Source organism: Acipenser ruthenus, chromosome 26 (genome assembly GCF_902713425.1).
Source record: "Acipenser ruthenus chromosome 26, fAciRut3.2 maternal haplotype, whole genome shotgun sequence".
In the NCBI taxonomy this organism is placed as follows: Eukaryota; Metazoa; Chordata; class Actinopteri; order Acipenseriformes; family Acipenseridae; genus Acipenser; species Acipenser ruthenus.
In genome coordinates, this window is record NC_081214.1 from 985206 (window position 1) to 1004979 (window position 19774).

At 42.3% G+C, this 19774-nt stretch overlaps 1 protein-coding gene across 2 annotated transcripts; it reads left to right on the top strand.

The window, feature by feature from the left end:
- The first annotated feature begins 1762 nt into the window (after nt 1–1762).
- On the top strand, nt 1763–18978 carry LOC117429947 (vascular endothelial zinc finger 1-like). 2 transcript variants are annotated; one of them, XM_034049920.3, is made up of 6 exons: nt 1763–2133; nt 9599–10371; nt 11792–11861; nt 12420–12585; nt 15450–15491; nt 16389–18978. In XM_034049920.3, the coding sequence occupies exons 1-6, from the start codon at nt 2101–2103 to the stop codon at nt 16724–16726; spliced, it is 1422 nt and encodes a 473-aa protein (XP_033905811.1). In that variant the 5' UTR covers nt 1763–2100; the 3' UTR covers nt 16727–18978. The 2 variants fall into 2 exon arrangements, with proteins under 2 accessions (XP_033905811.1, XP_033905812.1); XM_034049921.3 differs by lacking the exon at nt 15450–15491 and having other exon boundaries at nt 1766–2133.
- Nucleotides 18979–19774: the final 796 nt, after the last annotated feature.

A 19774-nucleotide genomic window follows, 5' to 3' on the forward strand; every position in this document is an offset into this window, starting at 1 on the left:
CAGTGCATGCTAGACACAGAGGATTCTACAAAGAACAACCTTCGAATGACTCCTAATAATCAGTCACAGGTCTGCAGAGAGAAGGCAGCAGCTGCAATAGCGTGGGATCATGAGAACCAGCTGGGATCCAGCTGCAGAGCTAGGATTGCACTGATCAGGCATGAGCAGCGGGGTGAACCGTTCGTGTGCAGTTATTATTATTTTCAAACATGGCTGATGCAATAGTAATGTTGAGGGTAAGGGTAATGCGCACTGAGGTGGGATCAGAAATATGAGGATCTTCTGTTGCATAGCGGTTTGAGCCACTCCTGGATTTACTAATAGCCTAACCGGACTCACCTGAGATTGTGCGATCTATCTATTGAACTCTGTTTTGTAGCTCTCTCACGGAGCTGTGATTGCGTTTCGTTTTTTCTAAAATTTTTCTAAAAAATTATAAAAGAAAATGGAACAATTTCCATTAGCCCGACTGGTCCCTGGTCCCTAATGGCTTGTAGATGATGTTAAATACTGTGTTTCAAGCCATGCATTCGTTCTACCCCAGATAGAGGGTAGCTCTGTGAAAATACATAGCAATAAAAACCCTACTCTCAGAACACCCAATCTGCAGCATCTGGAGAGTTGGCGTTTACTGTAATTTGAAACTCAACCTAAGTGATTACTCAGACATAAAAAAATGGAACTGGCTGTCCTTTAGCTGATAGGGCACATCTATCTAGTGTAAATTCAGTAAATGATACTTTATATTCTGCGCTCATTTAAATGCATTTCATATTTAAAGTTACCAAACAGCTCTTCAGCATGCCCCAGGATGCTGGACAAGCTGATGGCATGTGACAGTAAATCCAATGTATTTAAATGATCCAGAACCGAGCACCACAGTAGTAAACCTCTACAGGTCTTAGTCAGACTGGAGGTACCTATCATGAATGCATTTTGTATCAGTTTACCAAGCGGACACTGATTATGAAGCAACTTCATATTTTGGGGGGAGAAAATGGCTGTCAGGCTACTTAAAAATACTGACCGCGCCCTCGGCGACTGTCTAAACAACCAAGCCTAAGGTCGGGAATGAAACCAGTTTACATGAGAATAATCAAATAGCTATCGCCGGTAAGGACAATAACATCCCTATTTAAAATAGTTGTAGATTATCGTGTAAAGTAACGGTAATTGAAGCTTTATTAAACAATGATACTAATAATAAGAATACAAATAATTATTACTAATAATACAGTTGGCATGTTTAACTCGTCGCGGAAATGTATAAATAAGCACCTATGCATTTATGTAGCACTATAACCGCGCTGTAATCAAACAAGGTCCTAATTTATGATGATTAGGCAGTGTCGTTTATTAAATACCGTAGATGCAACGCTTTACAAGTCTGAGAATTGGTCAATGCGGTGTCTTATTTAGATTATGCACTGTGTTGCGCATCCTATCGTCGCTTACATAGTGTTTGGCGCTGATATTTTTCAATGGGTTCGTGTTTTTCCCTCGGCAGCCGTGTCGCGCCTAAAACAAAAACAATTTAAATAAATAAATAAATAAAATACTGGGGGTTATAAACGGTAAAGCATACATTTTTTTTTCAAATGCATGGGTTTGTTTTATTTAAGCCTGTGTCTTATCGTTAGGCGTTAAAAAAGAAAACAACAATAACACATCCCACACAAAAACGGTAAAAATGTAAAAAAACAAAATTGAAAACGGCACGAAATCTGCTTCACGACAGCAAAATTGAAAATGATTAACTTCTTTCCATCTTTCGAATGCCCCTGTCGGATCGCTGAAACAACCGCCGATAGGGGTGTTCGGCAAAACTCGATAAAAAAAAAACATATATATTTAAAGATACGCTCGATAAACACGATACAAAGCTACAATTCAAAATAAAACTACAGGTTGTGTCGAATACTCTTGTATCCACGGACTCCGTCCCTATCATGCAGTCGCTGTGGACCCTGCCTCCCCCCCCCCATGTGCCTCCCTGAATGGTCCGGCCCCAGGGTTACAGGAAGTTGTAGCAGCTGCCATGTTTAGCTGCTTTGTTGTAGGCTTCTTGGAGATTTCCTGCAGTTTTTTTTAAGTGTTGCAATGGAGCCGAGTTGGAGTACATTCTTATTTCAGGTAAGGGAGCGAATAAAAGCGGAAAAGACCTTTGCGAGGCCTCGTTCGATGTATAAACCGTCTGTCCCGCGGTGCAGGGCGATTTTAAAAGGTTTAATTTGAGGTAAACCCAGCCAAGCAAAACAATGGTACACATCTACTGGGCTTCCAGCTGTGAGTCGGTACGGGCATGACGCTTGAAAAAAAAAAAAAAAAAAAAATCTGGACTGCTTTCTTCTTGTCTCGTTTGTGTGTCTAAGTGATATTTTTCCAAATGCAACACTTTTATATCGGTTAAAATGGCTCCGAACAAGCAAAAAAACATGTATTTGTTTTCTCCCGATATAGATATTTTTAGGTGAAGTCGCCGCCAGCGCCACTTATTCGTTGGTTGGTTTTTTTTTTGTTTTTTTTTTCATTCGCCCCACCGGCGAGCTTTTGAGGGTAATACAAAAAATAACCATCCTCCTATCTATAATATTCTCAAACTTTGTTCTGCTGCTTGCACGGTCTATGTTTAAACGCAATGCATGTGATTCGGTGTATCTGCGGTATAATCTAACGCCTATTTTGCAGTGTAATCTGCCGTTTAAAAGCAAACCGATTGAAATGGTTTTGAAAAAAAAAAAAAAAAGGTTCAAGTCTGAATTTTTTAGACCACTATTTTGTATGTAAATGTTAAAGAATGATACCCCAGCCTTGGTAAAACAATCTACTAAAGTAAATCGCCGTAGATAATGTAACTTGAGAAGCATATTATACATGCAAATTAAATGTAGAAACAAGAAATTCAATCGTAAAATGTTTTTATTAACACGTATACTTTTATACATTCATCCACCCCCCCAAAATAAGAATTCTTATGCTTTGGCCCGTTCCCATAAAGAGACCTTCCTTGAAAATGGATAGTCCTTCCATGCACGCTTGAGCAAACAGTCCGCTCATCGGCTGGTATAGCGGAGCCTATTCAAATTCCATAGCTGAATCGTGAAATTCAAAACTGGTAGCCTGCAAACCGCCCCCACGCGAGATCTTTGTGCGCTGTAGTGATTTTAAAATGTTCAGTAGCCTGGGGGCGTTTGTATTTGCCAGATACTTTTTTTAAAAAATATTTTTCTTCTAGAGAATATAATTTATTGTATTACCCCAGGCGACTTTACAAATAGGTTTGTTTTTGATGTATTATACACTTCTGCCCAATTTCTGTTTTTATATACAGTATCAACGTGTACAGTCTGCTGTAGCAACTTTAATTTGAATCCATGAAAGGGATTTAAGAACACCATAGCTTGAAAAGCTGCTGAAGCTATACACAGCAGGCCTAGGCTCTGACAAGCATAACCAAAAAATAATTTAAAAGTATTCCTTTATTCTTACACTTGGTGTTTTGGGGTTTGTGGTGAAGTAAATCTTGTTAAAACTCTTGAAATGTCTTGTAATATAGGCTGTGATTAGTTGAAGAATTCTGAGGCAAGGTTAGCTGGAAGGAATAGAGCTTTTGGGCAACTAGAGATTATATATTATCATTTTAACCTGAGGGTTAAACGTGATTACAGGTTTGACCCCCCCCCCCACACAAAGCATGTGAATCAAGCCCCCCCCCCCTTTTTAAAGCACTGGTGATTTCCCAGTTGGAGTGAAAGCAGTGCATGTAAAATTGTCCTCGGAGGTCACCAGTAATATTTACATAAGTACTGGGTCCCAGACCAGAAGTGCAGAAGGAGCAGCCTTCCTGGGTGGTGTAGAGTATTCTACAGCGTTTTCCGTTCCATGCCAGATTATCATATTCATAACGCTGAGGATCTTCAGAGCTCTGCAGATCAGATTCTTAGGCCTCCGGGAAAGTGGCACACACAGACGGCTGCTTCTTTTGAAGTGTGTCTGCTGAATGCTGTAATAGTGGCAGGTAGGATTACTGCCCTTCTGTTTGTGTCCAGGCAGCATTTCAGCTGTTAGCAGCTAATTGGTACCAGCCACGGAAGTGCCCACAGTGGTTTCATTTTAAAACTTGAAAGGGTATTACTTTCTGAAAGTGTGTGTATGTGCTTATAAGATGAACCCTGAACTAATGCATTCGAAAAAAAAACTTGAATTGGTGCTAGAATGACTATTCAAACAAACTTGACCATTTTTGTATTTATTTATAAACGACTGTGTCAATTCTTAAATGACACCCCTTCTGTAACTTTTCATTTTTAGGTAATTTGATGCACTGCTGACGTGTTTGGTAGATTATTCTTTTTTTTTTTTTTTTTTTTTTTTTTTTAAACTGTAATATAGTACAAATTGCACTTTTGTCTTCCAGCTGATTTTAATAGAAAACAATTTACGTTTACATTTTAGGAGAATGTTGGAACATGAAGAACACATGTTTGTCCCAGCAGTCATTTTTATGAATAATACAAACTTCCATTCAGGGGCCTCCATTACTCCCTACATTGTGAAATACACCACTGTGCACAGGGCTGTCTGTCTGTCTGTCTGCTCCAGTCCTGAGGGCTGTCTGGGTTTCACATGCTTACTGAATGGACAGGCTGAGCGCTCTGTGCTCCTAACAGCATAGCAAAGTCAATGCTGCCCTACTGCATTGCAAGAGCATTTGTGAAAACGAAGACCTGGAAACATTCCAAACCCTCTTTTATATAAAAAAAAAAAAAGAACCGAGAAAGGCTTCATGAATACTGCCAAACCTTATTCCTTCCGGCTGACTGACTGTGTCACTGGCTGTCTGAGCTGCTGAGGGCTAGGGCTAGGTTATATCCTGGAAACCACTGGCCTGGTTTGGATGAAATGCTTCACTGGCATTTGTTTGTGAGATGCTACCTGGTGTACACGTGTTTTTCTTCAATCCAGACATATTTTTTGTGTTGTTCCAGAGTCCCTGATATGATGCAGATGTTGTTTAGACAGTTGCTCATATACATAGTTTAGTTGCAGCTTTAAAAACAGGCCCCGGGTAGCGGACAGTAGAGAATCAGACTGACCTACAGCTGGCCCGAGGAACAAAGGTGCTTTAAGTGAATTTGGTATTAAACTGTGAAGCTGCGGAGTGAGGGCGAGTCATGCATGTTTTGTAAGGATGGTTTCCCACTTGTCTGGGTCATAGTTACAGCATTGTCGTCTTGACCGTTGGCATTGATAATGAGGGGTTGTAATCCAAATCTTTTTTGCAGTGGGTCGCTTTCTTGCAAACTAATGTGTTACTCATTTTTTCCTGTGGGAGCCCTTTGAAATCGTATGGCGCATGTGGTAGCGCTGTGTGGATGAAACGTACTGTATTACTTGCATGGGAGGAATGCGAGCAGTACCGACACTTGGAAAGGATTTGGAATTAAATGCTGGAATGTGTAAAGCCAGAGAAAGCGCAGTTTAGATTGCTAAATAATAACTTGCTGTGCTAGCAACCTTTCATGCAAAAAATATGCTGGCTTCCTTGTAGGTATCTCTGAACACTAGCATGTTTTTTTTTTAAATTTATTTATCATCTGAAACCTTCAAAATACATGAAAACATATTCAAAACAGTTTGAGGAGAAGACCTGGGGTCAATTACTTTGCAATGCACAATTAATTGCAATACAATTGAACCCGGGCACACCGGCGTAATTAGAATTCTAATTACACCATATCATTGATCGCTTGCAGTTCAGTTGCGCATTTATTTGTCATTCGATTGTTATTCTTCTGTTATCATACACTTTTGCTAACCCCGTTTGTTTGTACCTGTGGTTTATTTCTGGGTTATTTAGAATAGAGTGAACTTGTAAATGTGTGGAGTTGTTTGTTACTTTTTGGTGTAATTGTAATTAGAATTGTAATTACTGCATCATAATTGTAATTACTGCATCATAATTGTAACTGAACAAAACGGTATCTGTCCAGCAGCGGATCTGCCGAGCGGTGCCTCTGGACAGCCCTCTCCCCTGTGCAGATCAGATCAGATCCCCTCCAGGAGGAGACTGCACTTGTTTTCCACTTGTCTTTATTGACCTCTGCTTTCAGAGTAGGTTTATGTCAGAATCCTCCGTGCAGCATGAAAGCACAGCAGGTTCGTATCGCTGAGCCTCACATTTGAATCCGAGCTGTCATTAGTATCTGACTGCAGGGGCAATCCAGAGTTTGGGTCTGCGTGGAATCTGTGCCGCCCCCCCTCCTTTGGGAGGAAGATGCAGGGCCCGAGGTTGAAGAGGGGGACACGGCTTCTGTTTTACCAGCTTGGCAGCCGCATACAGTCGGGGGAACAAAATAAACTGGAATGAATCATGCAACTGAAGCAATGAAGAGGAAGTCACAAAGACCTCCTGTGGAGACTAAGTGCACCACTGCATGCTGTTCTTTTTATTTATAAGAGAAAAGGAAATGCATGGTATTGATTTGGAAATGGCACTACTGACTGGCTGGCTGGATGGCTGGCTGTGAAAGTAAATGTTCAGATTTATTAAAATCCCCCTTCCCTTATCTCTTTCTTCAGTCAATGACAACCCATTGCATTTAAGCAGCAGGCAGCAGTGCGTTGAGAGAAGCTCACACAGCACGCTGGCAGAACTTCAGGTTCTGAGAGGTCTGGAAGGGGCTCGGTTTTGGTGGTTAAACTGTTATGCTCTGCCTGTGGACACTAAACAAATCCTGACAGATGTGGAGAGTCCGCTTCGTTAACTTTACTCTTCTCCAGCACTTTGCGAACAGTCCTTTTTCATGTTTACTGCTTGTATACAATACTTGGATTTAATGCAGAAAAAGTCTAGGAGGCTGTGAACATTGTACTGTATTTCATGAGCAGCTGAAACACAATGCGGATTTAAAAAAAAAATTCAATTCAAAGTGCATTGCATTCCTGGTTGAAGCAACCCTGCCACCCCTTGTATTCCCGTCCTTATCTGGGCTCCCAGGAGTGTTTGGCTAAGGGGAATCCCTTCTTGTGTTATTGCACGCTGCTTTGTGATCGCAGCGTCACGAAGGGAAGGGGCTGTTCTACTGGTAGCCGTGACACTGCGGGCTGGTTCGCTGTGGCATGCGGGTGTCAGGTTCTCCGGTAGAACAGATGCTCAGATCAGTCTCTTCAGGGCTGGAAAATGGACCCTTTTGCTTGTTTTATTTTGCAGCACAAGCGCTGCTTTGTAAAGCCTTTTAACTTCAACACAAAGCTTTAAATCTTTTCAACTCGTGTGAAAGATTTTTAAATTAAAATTATATTCCTGCCTGTCCTTGATTTTAGTGTCATTTTTCAACCCAGTCCTGAACCCCTGATATGAGTGATTGTCTATGCAGGTCGGCTGGGTGGGGGCATGTATTTAGGGAGACTGTCTAAATGCTGCTATGCAGTTGACTGCTTGTGATGGCACAGGTGCAGTGGTTGGGATTGGAGGTGGTAGAAGTGAGATCATACCCAAACTCCCAGTGTGAGAGAAATTAAATAGATTTGGAAGGTGTATTTATAGATGTGAAGTAAGACGGTGGTGTTGAGCCAGCTAACTACGAAGCAACAGGAGTCGCGTTTCACCCTTTATATCCCCTTCGGTCATGATTTCGGAATTACTTTTTTAGAAATTTAAAATTTTGAAAAAAACACACTATGCATTATAAAATGGATAGATAGATCAGAAACTTCACGTGATACAGTCATGCACGCAGTGACTGAAGGGGATTTTTTTTTTGAGCCAGTAAACTGCTAGTGCTGTGCTGGAGCTGGAAGGGACACAGGTGTGCTGGCCTGGTATTGGCAGGTATTTTATGTCTAACCTGGAGTCCTATAGCTCTTAAGAGCAGCGTTTCTCAATGGCTGGTCTGTGGACCTGCTCCAGTATAACCTATACAGTTTTCATTTGCAGCGGTCCTTGTTCTACAGAGCACCTCTCTGATGTTTGGTTTTGCTGGTTTCCTGGTCAGAGAGAGTGTGTTTCGCTGCTACAGTCGAGTCACATGGAGAGGAACGGCTCCTAGCAGGATATCCTCTTACCCGCTACAGATTTAGATCCTTGAATGCCAGCATGTGCTGTGAGGCTCGCTTCACCTCTACGCTCTGGTGTTTTGAAGGGTCTGAGGGTTAGGAGTCCTTGTCTAGTGTTCTACAGAAAAGCATGCTGTACTGTGCATCGTTTTGGACACAGTGGACCAGATTTGCAAAGGAATGCTACACTTTACAAACTCTTCCAGAGCCCTCCTGCAACCAACCAAGTTCTTTCTTGCAAGTTTTGTAATATGGATTTGCATGCAGAAAACTTGCAGGGCAGACTTTGTACTGTACTTGCTTTAAAAATCTGCTCCGTTCACACTTCAGATTGCCCATGTTACTTGCAGAGCTCGGACAAAAATGCCTGCAATATGAAACACGCATCTTTCTGTGTAAATGGGCTGCCCCTCCTCGCATGACTGGCTGATTTTGAAGTCACTTTCAGTCATGATGGGCAAGACTACAGGTCAGATGGATTCTAGCTGACAAATAGCATGTGCTCGGTCCAGACCGTGATCTCAAACATGGACCCAGAAGATAATTTATATATAATATATTCCAAGAGAGTCACGCAGGAACAGCCCTCCAGAATGATTAAAGCACCTTTTACAAGTTTATAATTTCAGAATCTTCAGTATTTCTGCGTTTACAGTGTGCTAGGTATTCATTCTGTCATTAATCTCAACTGCATTTTGAAGTGCTTCCTCTCGGTTGTAACACCTTTCCCTTAGACAGGGGTGAAGTACGTCTTCTGTTTAAACATTGACTTCATCTTTTGGCTTTGGCAGGAAATTCCTGTCTATTTTTACAGTAGGACAGAATCAGTATTTTATCAGTGAGGTTGCATACAAACCGTGAGTGTGCATACTGTGTACATGCTGAAAAGCTCTCTACAGGTACTGCACTTGTGTGAAGTTTTCTCTTTTGGTATAATAGTTCAGAACTTTTAGGTGACTGCTTTTGTTTCATTTGATTGCATCTGGATTAATTAGGACTGTTAAATCTAGCATGGCAATTTAGTTAAAATGATTACTCTTTTATAAAAGTACAACATTTCATAGTCTGTCTGTCCTCAATGCACTAAGGGCATTTTGTTTCCTTATCTGAATTCGGTGGTGGCTTATTGTCTTTGTGGGTGTAGCCGTGCCAAGGGTGTAGATTAAAGATCTGTCAGTCTTGCTTTGAAGATGCACACATTTCCCTTCTAGCACACAGTACAATTTCTCAGACAGAGCTGTGATCTAAATTTGAATTTGATGCAGAACAAGACGGAAAGGGACTGAGCAAGCAGTGTGTTCTGTTAAGTGTAGCTGAATATGCATCGGCATTTACTCTGAAAGCAGGATCCAGACTCCGTATCATTAGGCATAATAAATAGTAGTTTTCTTTCTTTGCAATGTGCTGGTGTGACGTGAAAGTTCTGGTTTGCTGTAATACACGGAGCCCCTGCCCTCAAGTTAAGGCTTGGAAGAGTTTGGATACATTGGGTGCCGTACCATTCTAGTAATCATTCTGCTTTGTTTCTCTTTCCTCCCAGGCGAACGAAGCCTTGCATCACCAGCACCAGGTGGCTCAGAACAGCCTCCTCCCGCTGCTGAACTCTGTGTCCGATCAGCCTGACCAGAAGCCCAGCCTGCCCATCCCCCTGGAGCAGAAGCCCCCCTCGAGCTCCTCCGAGCACCTCAAAGACAATGTGGGGCCCGGCGGCGGAGGAGGAGGGGGGCAGGTCGCGGGTGCCATCAAGAAGGAGCACAAAACCAAAACGCCCTTCATCTGCGGCTACTGCAACAAGGCCTTCAGGGACAGCTACCACCTGCGCAGGCACGAGTCGTGCCACACGGGCGTCAAGATGGTGTCGCGGCCGAAGAAGACGGCCCAGACTGCACCCACCATGGTGCCCCTCATCTCCTCCCCAATCCCCCGGGAGAACAGCAGCACCCCTTCCTACGTGTCGACCATCGCGGGCCTCCTCACCACCGCCACCACCTCGGTGTCCACAGGCTCTAGCATCATGTCTCCCGGCATCATGGGCAACGCGCAGCACCCCCCGCCCGGCACCGGCGCCCCCCCGAAGAAGCCCGCCAAGCCCGTGAAGAAGAACCACGGCTGTGACATGTGCGGCAAGGCCTTCCGCGACGTCTACCACCTGAACAGGCACAAGCTGTCCCACTCTGACGAGAAGCCCTTCGAGTGCCCCATCTGCCAGCAGCGCTTCAAGAGGAAGGACCGCATGACCTACCACGTGAGGTCCCACGAGGGCGGCATCAACAAGCCTTACATCTGCTCGGTCTGTGGGAAAGGCTTCTCCAGGTACGTGGCTCACGCTTTTCTGCAACTCCCTTCATATAAAAAAAATAACGTTTTCTGTGTAAGTTACTCTCTCGTTAACCCACTTTCTTCTGATTTCTGTGAAAGCCCTGGCATTGTTAAATCTGCTGTATTTGTTAACATGCTTTGGAACAAATCGATCGATCAGTTTACTAAACGTTGCTTCTGGTATTTCTAAATTTAGCAGTGACTCATTTCACATTTAAGCTCAGTAAATGTTCTGCTCTCCTTTAAGATGCAGAACCCTTTTTAAACGCCAGCTCTGGTTCCCAGTAATGGTCTCATTGCATTGGTTTGACAGTCCGGTCTTGTTAGTTGCCACCATGCATCTTTCTGTTCTCCCGAACCCAGGCTTCTGGTGTCCTGCAAGGGGTGGGCGGGGGGTGTGTGTGTGAGAATGGTTTGGTTTAATGTTCCCTTCCTGCAGTGAAGCAGTAGTTTCCCTGCAAGCTGTTTTAGATTCGGTGTAAGTCCGTTCATACTGTGCTGTTCTGTGTGCATTCTTCCTGAAAGAATCATTTTAATAAAGCTGAAAATTAATAAGCAGTGAGCAGCGAGTGAAACACGAAACCAAGAGAAACTTTCTGGGGTTTAGTATGAGAGAAAGCTTTGTTAAGGATGACTGGGCTTCTGCAGTTGATCATGACAGATGTACTGATTGCTCTGTGGCTGTGTCCTGCGAGCTGTATAAGCATACTGTCCAAGGTCTGTCACCACGCATGGTCTTGTAAAAACACATCACGCCCACAAGAGCGCCGCTGACTCGTTTCACATTAAGATCAGAGATGCTGCGTGGCCACAGTACAGCTCATGGAATCAATGGTACAAAGGGCAGCAGGAGCCAGCCGGGATGATGCAGCAGTTTCCAGTGTGTTCTCTGTCGGAAGCAACTTGTGTAAAATATAATTTTTTATTTTGAGCTGAGTGGGCACTGTTTATATTTCACACTTGGCATCAAACTCGAGGGAGAGCAGAAACATTTTTGCAATTTATTTTTTTTAATAATATGACTTGGCTGTGATGTGCTTAAGGATATCACTGCATGTATTATTATTATTTTATCTAAGTACAACCTACAATAAAAGTAACACGACTTATTCATATAGTATGTTTTTTTTTTTAAAGTTGTTATTTCAGCATTGTTTTAAAGAGATTCCTGACATTTTTTTACCACCCATTCAGTGCTAGTGACCCTGCTTCGTAATGCCCTGTCCACCCCTTCATTGTGAGTCATAGGAGTTCTAGAACGCTGGGGTTGTAGAATGTTCTTGATTGGGGGGGTCAGAGTTTCAGAAGGATTTGCTCTGAAGATCTGTAGTAAGTGCACTGTGGTACTGCTGCACCGGGCTAGGGTGTGAGGATGTGATTTTATGTTTTAATACGTTCATTTTGTTTTTTTCAGGCCTGATCATTTAAGCTGTCATGTGAAGCACGTCCATTCCACAGAAAGACCCTTCAAATGCCAAGTCACGGTAAAGAAACGTTACACTTACTACATTGAAACAAGTTGCATGCCTTTCACCTGCTATAGAGTGAATGTACTTGTGTGTGTGGTTAATACTCCACTGTTAGTAATGACTTGAATAAGGCACTGGCAAGCACCAAGGGTGCAGGCCATGTATGTCAGGTGTAAGTGTAGATTTGGGTCGGGTAGAATATTTTCTGCTCGGCAAACCGTACCTTGCTGTGCTGTAAGTGAATGCGGGAATCGTTTGCAGTGATTTAAAATTGTATTGTAACTTTTTATTTAAATACTGTAACTAAAAAAAAAAAAAAGGTATGTTTTTTTAAAAACTCTTTTGGAAAGCTATTTGTGTTTTTCATTTGGGTGTTGGTATTAATCGAATACGTACACAAGTTAATTGGTGGAATTAGTAATTGTGATTTCATTCAGGCACTGCAGTACTATTACTGATGAGAAACTCATTTTGCTAGAATATCTTTTTTACAAAGATGAAAGTTATACGAATGAATGTGCGCCATCTCTCTGCAGTTTGAAACCCATTCTTCTGTCCACTCTCTCTCTGCAGGCTTGTACAGCTGCTTTCGCTACCAAAGACAGACTGCGCTCGCACATGATTCGCCACGAAGGGAAAGTGACCTGTAATATCTGTGGGAAGATGCTGAGCGCAGCCTACTTCACCAGCCATTTGAAAACACACGGGCAAAGCAACTTCAACACATCCTGTAACAAAGGTACGTAAGACAAGAAGACAACGAGAAGGGGGCTGCCTTGTGGAGCTCGTACAGATAGTAAATCTGGCCACAATGCAATTAACCTTTTAGCTAAAGTGGAGGGGGAATGTGTTCTACACAAGTTACATGTTGGTTGAATGCGCATACATACAGCTTTGCATCATCTCTATTAAATGCATGCTCTGATTTCTTTCACTTCAGCTAAAAGGTAATTGCGTTGGGCCTCCGCAGAGAGGCGGTCACAGTGTGGGACAGGTATTCCATGGGTTAAGTCAGAAATCGCACTGTGATCACTGCAGTGCTGTCGGGATCTCCTACTGTTCAAGGTGCATTCAGATTGAAGGGGAATCCCAGTGCTGTGCTGCGTGTCACTGAAACCTCGAACTTGAGCTCCCAGTAAAACTAGGAATGGCATGTACTGCTGTGCACTGGGAGGCGTCTTTACAACCCTTTAAGATGCAAAGGAAGATCAGCCAGAGGAACCACTGCTGAAGTCCCGGGAGGAAAGCAAGCATTTACTTTGAGCTGCAAAATCTGGACTCTGGAATGTATAATTTGCAGTCACATTGTCAGTATGGTTGCTATGATTAACTCGTGCACACCCAGGATTAACTATCTCATACACATATGTATTTAAAACCACTGACCTAGGAAGTTTTAAGTTGGGAATGTATACATTTTCTGCCTATTTTCCACGCACTTGATAAATAAGTTGCGTGTCTGGTCAGGCTTTGGATAAACCTGTTGGGTTTTTTTGTTTGTTTTTTTTTAAGCAGGTGAGTCAGTTGTGAAAACGGCTCCTTGTGGTGGTTAACTCTTCGTATTCTTTGTGTGTATGCTGGGTCTAGCGAAGCACATACTAAAACCTGGAATGACTGAAACTGCTATGAAATAGGAGTCTTATTTCTATCCCTGTTCCCACTAACAAAGCAACCCTGCCCCCCCCCCCCCCCCCCCAAATACAGTCCATTTTAGCAACGAAGGACAAACCGGTGTATTGCATAGTTAAATTACACTACATGTTTTGGCATGTGAATAACAGGTTTTAATACATGCTTGATTAACCACAGTGTATAGGTAACAAGCTCAGGTGTGTCTTAAACTCGTAGTAAAACCAGGAATGGATCAAACTGTTATGCAATGGGAGTCGTATTTCCATCCTTGCTTACATTTCCACTGTAATCCTATGAACTTGAACCGGTTCAAGGGCTTGTTCAGACGAAAGTACTGAATTCCAGCCTAAAATGAAGATTAAAATAAAAATATACCAGCTGGTTACTATCTGAAGGGTGTTCCTTTTGCACTTCCAGGAAAATTGAGTTCTTATGATTTTGTTTTTAATCGGCCGTTTATCATCGCACTTCAGAAATACAGAAGAGTCCTTCAGAAACCGGAGAGCACAGGCTGGCTAGTGGGCTGGTGCAGGTGTTCTCAGTGGCTGCCTTTCTGATCTTCATGTGAGGGCTGTGCTGCTCTGCTGTGGGTGCTGAAGAGCCATGAGAGCCTATCTTTCCCTTGCCTGTCAGTGTGTGAGCGTGTGTCACTCCCGTCACCCTCGCTGTAAGACTGGGGGCTGATTTCAGGTGGCTTCTTAGCAGCCATAGAAACTGGACGTCTCGAGGCAGGCAAATGAGGGAGCGTTGATTTATTTGGAATTTATAAATTGCATAGGAGAAATCAACCAATCGCTATGCAGTGTTTGCCAACATTCCGGTACCACCTCCTGTGTCGCAGATGTTATCCCGTGCATAGAACACCACGTGTCATTCCAGTACCTCCTCCTGTGTGCAGATGTCATCCTGTGCATAGAACACCACGCGTCATTCCAGTACCTCCTCCTGTGTGCAGATGTCATCCTGTGCATAGAACACCACGCGTCATTCCAGTACCTCCTCCTGGGTGCAGATGTCATCCTGTGCATAGAACACCACGCGTCATTCCAATACCTCCTCCTGTGTGCAGATGTCATCCTGTGCATAGAACACCACGCGTCATTCCAGTACCTCCTCCTGTGTGCAGATGTCATCCTGTGCATAGAAGACCACGCGTCATTCCAATGCTCAGCTTCACTTTCAAGGTCCTCTCACCCACATGTTCCATCTGTAATTTTAAAATGGCGTTTTGAACCTTTTATTTTTAACCTTGTTTTTAGTCATAGAAAATTGTGTTGCGAGAGAGGCAAAGGTTATAGTTCTCTTAATGCACTGTGAATGAATTTCGGAGAAAAGAAATTCACCGGGCTGTTCCCGAGCCTTTTAATGGCTGTGCTAAAATGTGACTGAAAAAAAAACATGTTTGCTATTAATGAAACGTTTCTCTTTTTAGAAGAGTCTTTATTTGTAATGCAACTTTTTTCCCCTCCCTTGTGTACCTGTTTTGCCCTTTTTGTTTTATCCTATAGCTGGATTATATATATTTATTTTATTTACTAGTGCATTGGTACCACCCCAGCTGCAAAAAGCTGGTCCCTGCATTGTTAACGTGTGCCCCAAATGAGTCTGAGCTCGTTGATTTTATCTGTTTATCACTGTCTAGTGTTACATCCCATTGAAATCCGTATGAATAATTGAGCTCTTTGCAGCACAAAAGGTTGAATCTTTCTTAACCCTTGTACTGTGTTGGGGTTGCCACTCCAAAATGCCTTTTTTGCAATTGATTTCCCATAAATAGTAACGATGCATGCAGATGTTTGTCTTGGTGCTTTTAATTTTTTTTTTTACCTGTAAAATGACGCAACACAGACGATTTTGAAAGACGACGCGGTGCAGGGGTTAACAAACCAGGAGTCCAGAGAAGATGCCCCCCTGTTTGTCTGCCTTGAGCAGCCTGTTATAATGCTGTTGTGTGTCTGTATTTCTGACTAGGATTAGGTGACTGGATTTGGAACACGTTGGGGGAAAGAAAAGGTAATACTGTAGCTCGATACAAAACTCTGAGGTGTGATGGGACAGACAACTGTTCACAAAACACTGAGGTCCTTGATAGCAGCTGTGATTGATCTAGTCTAGCTTGGATTGAGTTTTGTGTGAAGAATTTTAGCAAAGCGCATTTCCCCTGTCCTTTTAACGTACATACGGGTGGTGAATGATTTATAAAACCTCAGAATGTACACTGGCAAAACCATAATTGTACTGGTCACATAACTAATTTAGTACACCGATGATGGCACTAGCCGAGACTTTTGGCAAAATATATATATTTTTTTCCGAATGCAGACATTTCATTTAAGTGTCTGGAAACATGAGCTGTAGTATAAGACGTTGACAGCAAGGATCTGTACTATTGTATTAAACTTCAGTGGGGTAATGCTTGGGCAGTGTGGTTGTTTGTTGTGATTAGTCTTCACATGTATAATATTGTATAGGGTGCAGTGTGATACATGCTGACATACTCCCTGGGAGTGGGGTGAAAATCACCATGTATCTTGCACAGCGCTCTGCCATATTTTTTATAATATATAGTTCAACATATATAGTTATAATTAAACCGTATAGCTAATTTTTAATGTGATGACATTTCCTTCTGATATACAAAGATATTTCAGCTGGCTGTATTCCCTCAATATCAGGGTCTGCTATATATTAGACATTTCAGATGGCTGAATCACATCATTATCAGGGTCTGCTATAATAAAGAAATTTCAGACGGCTGTATCCCATCAATATCAGGATCTGCTACATATTGTACAGACCTTTCAAACGGCTGTGTACCATCAATATCAGGGTCTGCTTTATATTATTGATGCTCAGCAACAGACCTGCTCTCTAACGTCTCTCTCTCTCTCTCTCTCTCGTATGTTTCAGACTCTAGTGATGTTTGCAACTCTGCTTCTGCGACTCCGGTGACGGTGTCGGCCCCAATCACCACCGGCATGAGCCGCTGCAACATGAGCAACCCCGTCACCATCGCGGCTCAAATGAACATTAGCACCAGCACGGTGAACATCACCTCCCCGGTCAACCTGCCGCACCCGGTGACCATCGCCACCGCGCCCATGAACATCGCGCACCCCGTCGCCATCTCCACCCCCATGTCTCTCTCCAGCGCCATGAATATAACCGGCCCTTTAAATATAGCGATGCGACCCATGGAAAGCATGCCTTTTCTTTCCCAGGTCCTGCCTTCCTCCCCTCCCTGGTAGACTCCCTCTTTCCCCTTCCCTCCGTCCCTCCCCCAGTATTAAGTTTACTTTGCATAGGCAGGTATGGTATGGAGAGAGGAGCTGTCCCTTTGCTTGGCTGCAGTACAGCTGCCTTTTTTTTTTTTTTTTAAGAAAAAAAAAAAAAAGTAAACTTAGGGCTTAGTATTAGGGCTTTCTGAAGCACCTCTGTCCAAAACAGAATACAGTTGCTGTTTTTAATCGAATGAAAAAAAAAAAGTGCAAGATTAATTTGGTTTTGCGAGCAAAGACGTCTTTCACGTCAGGTAAGCGAAGATTCTGTTGTGTCAAAGTCGCGCGCCCCTTTTTTTTTTAGGGTGTCAAATGCAATCCATGTGCATTGCTGGTTATCAAGAGTTTCGTAAGACTTCCTAATACACATAGCAGCTGTCTCTTATTGTAGCCTGCAGATCAGTATTTAACAGTGTGTTTTTAAGTGTGTGTTTTTTTTTTTAACGGTAAAGGGACAAAGACTTCCAATCGGAGGGCAAAGATGATTTCAAATGGTCACGTATGTAGACGTGTGTTTGTACAGAGCGATTTGTTACGCTGTATTCAGTAAGGTACGTGGACAGTATCTTAAACAGTTAAACTGGATGGATTATTTTTTTACCCTTCCAATCGTGCCACCCACAGCGATCGTTAAGGCTTTTATAGACTAAAGATGTAAAAACAAACAAAATATCTAAGTGTGTGTTGGGGATAGCTGGGATGAGCTTCTGACTTTTTATACAGTTATAAACCAGTTTCTGGATTTTCAGTCATTTTACAGGATTTCAAACTAGGAAAAGAAACTTGCACTGAATGCATAGCCCATGTTTTTAATTTTCTAAAAGAGCAGTATTATTATTATTATTATTATTATTCAAGATCAAATGAAAGTGTTGACCTGCAAAAGTACCAGGTCTGCACTGTAGATAGAAATGCGCCATCTAGTGGCTTGGGAACATGCCGAGGTTTGTTCCAAAGGTCACCATGATTAATATTCTTAATGTTATTATTATTATTACACCGGTGATGGATCCTAGTTATTATTATTTTTTTTAATTAGAATTCTATTTTTATCCCTTTTTTATTGGAAGAATAGAAAGCGTAGTATGGACCTTACACTCAGGAACTCTGCTGAGGATAGAGAGCCCGGTGATCGTGTTATGTAAGTGTTTCATGTCTCACACATAACTTTTAATCCTGGAATTGTAACGTTGCATTTGTAAATATATATGGTACACCATATACTTCTGCTGAGCTGAACTAAGCATAGATGAGAGAGAGAGAGAGAGGCGGGGATCCAAGAACGGAGTTAGAAATGCTGCCGTCCATTCAGACTTGCTCACAGTTCTACATTTTTACTGTAGCTTGGATCGGTTCTTGTAATAAAGAATTGTTCTGTGTGCCAGAGTGCAGTTAGTCCCCTCGTCGTAAGAGACGCCCACCTAAAAAAAAGGACTTCCCCAGATCTCTTTTTATATTATGTATGTGTTTCCTGAAGGTGGCAGAAGCTGTTAACTCTTAACTCTGTTGAGCAGCCCACTCCACTGCTTTTCCTTTTTTACTGTCAAAGTGGAGTCCTACTTTCTCAAAGCAGCTGCCAGACCAAATGCTGAAGCCTATCGTCGGCTGTTCTCGTCTCTTGAGGTTGACAGGCACGCTTCTAAAGCTGTTAAACACTACTGTGATTAACTGGAGACAGAGCACACCTCAACAGAGCAAACCCTGAGATCACTGTACTGTACATACAGTAACTCGTACTGTGTGTCATTCATTGACTTTCTCAATCCTAGATCATATCATAAAGACGATGAACTATTTTAATCTTGCTGAAATTCTGTTGCATCCTAATTTATCACTGTACCCAAGGCTGGCCGATGTGTTCCTGTCAGACTGGTACAACAAGCAATTCTTGGATCCCTGCTGAGGCAAACGGAATGTATATCTCTGTACAAAACCATTTAGTTCCAAGGACGTGGTAGTTAGGCTAGACATCTGTGCAAGAGGAAGTAAGAACCTTTTATAAACCTTTTGTATTAGAACATTAACAATGGTCATTTTGTTTTGTATATATAAATATATATATGAAGACTTTAGACTTTCCGATTTAGCGGAAAGGAAAAAACATTCCTACATTTTTTTTTTTTAAATGTATGTTTTGTCAAAAATAATTATGTAAACATATGCCCAATGTTTTTATGTGCCTTTTATTTGGATGGTCTAAATAAAAGAACTATGAAACAGGATTGTGGATTTTTATTTGGGATGTAGGGCTGTCTCTCGCTGCTGTCTGCCTGCACCTCGCCTTTCACAGTTTTCGGGACATACCTGGAGAGAAATAATTTATTTGTTTTAGTAGTATTTAGCATTATAATATTTTTATTTCTCTTTAGGGCTCTTTAATTGTCCAGAAAAGTTGTGAATTTGTGGCACAAACCATTGAAAGCTGTATGAGGATAACCCACTGTCTGAGTCTGATAGTAATGCCTGGCTGTTTGTTCCATACAATCCTTAGGGGTGTGATACCACAAATGGTAGATCTGAAATATATTTGTAAGACCGTGCCAGTTTGAAAAGGGTCAAATGTCTGTTGCCCAGAAGAGTGGCTGCAGTGCCATTGAAGGGGCTGCTGGTGCAACATTCTGTACTGGGCACCTGTCTGCAGGAAACTGGCAGATGGCAGCTGTTCGCCCAGATTTAAGAATCATTGGTACGTGTGGAAACAATGGGGCCGTTCATTCACGGAAACCTACGGAGCACATGCACTCTCCAGGAATTAATGAGATAAACCTAGTGGAGATACTCAAGTCTCTCATTGTGTTGCTGGTTATATGGTGTATTTATTCAAACGCCTTAACAACATGTGCTTTTTTTTTTGCTGTTCTTGTAATTTGAAGTAGATTTATTTACTACTTTACACCCATTTTTTAATGCGAGCGCCATCTTCAACAAAATCACCGTTTGATGTCTATCGCGTCTCATTATGCCCAACAGCAACAACACATGTTCTGCAAACACACTACGAACATCCCCTACAAAAAA

What these genes read in the sequence shown, in the direction of transcription:
- LOC117429947 (XM_034049920.3), top strand. Translation starts at nt 2,101, where the DNA reads ATGGAGCCGAGTTGGAGTACATTCTTATTTCAG. An exon ending in TGTGGGAAAGGCTTCTCCAG is followed by an intron (nt 10,372 to 11,791) that starts GTACGTGGCTCA and finishes TGTTTTTTTCAG; the next exon opens with GCCTGATCATTTAAGCTGTC. An exon ending in CACGTTGGGGGAAAGAAAAG is followed by an intron (nt 15,492 to 16,388) that starts GTAATACTGTAG and finishes CGTATGTTTCAG; the next exon opens with ACTCTAGTGATGTTTGCAAC.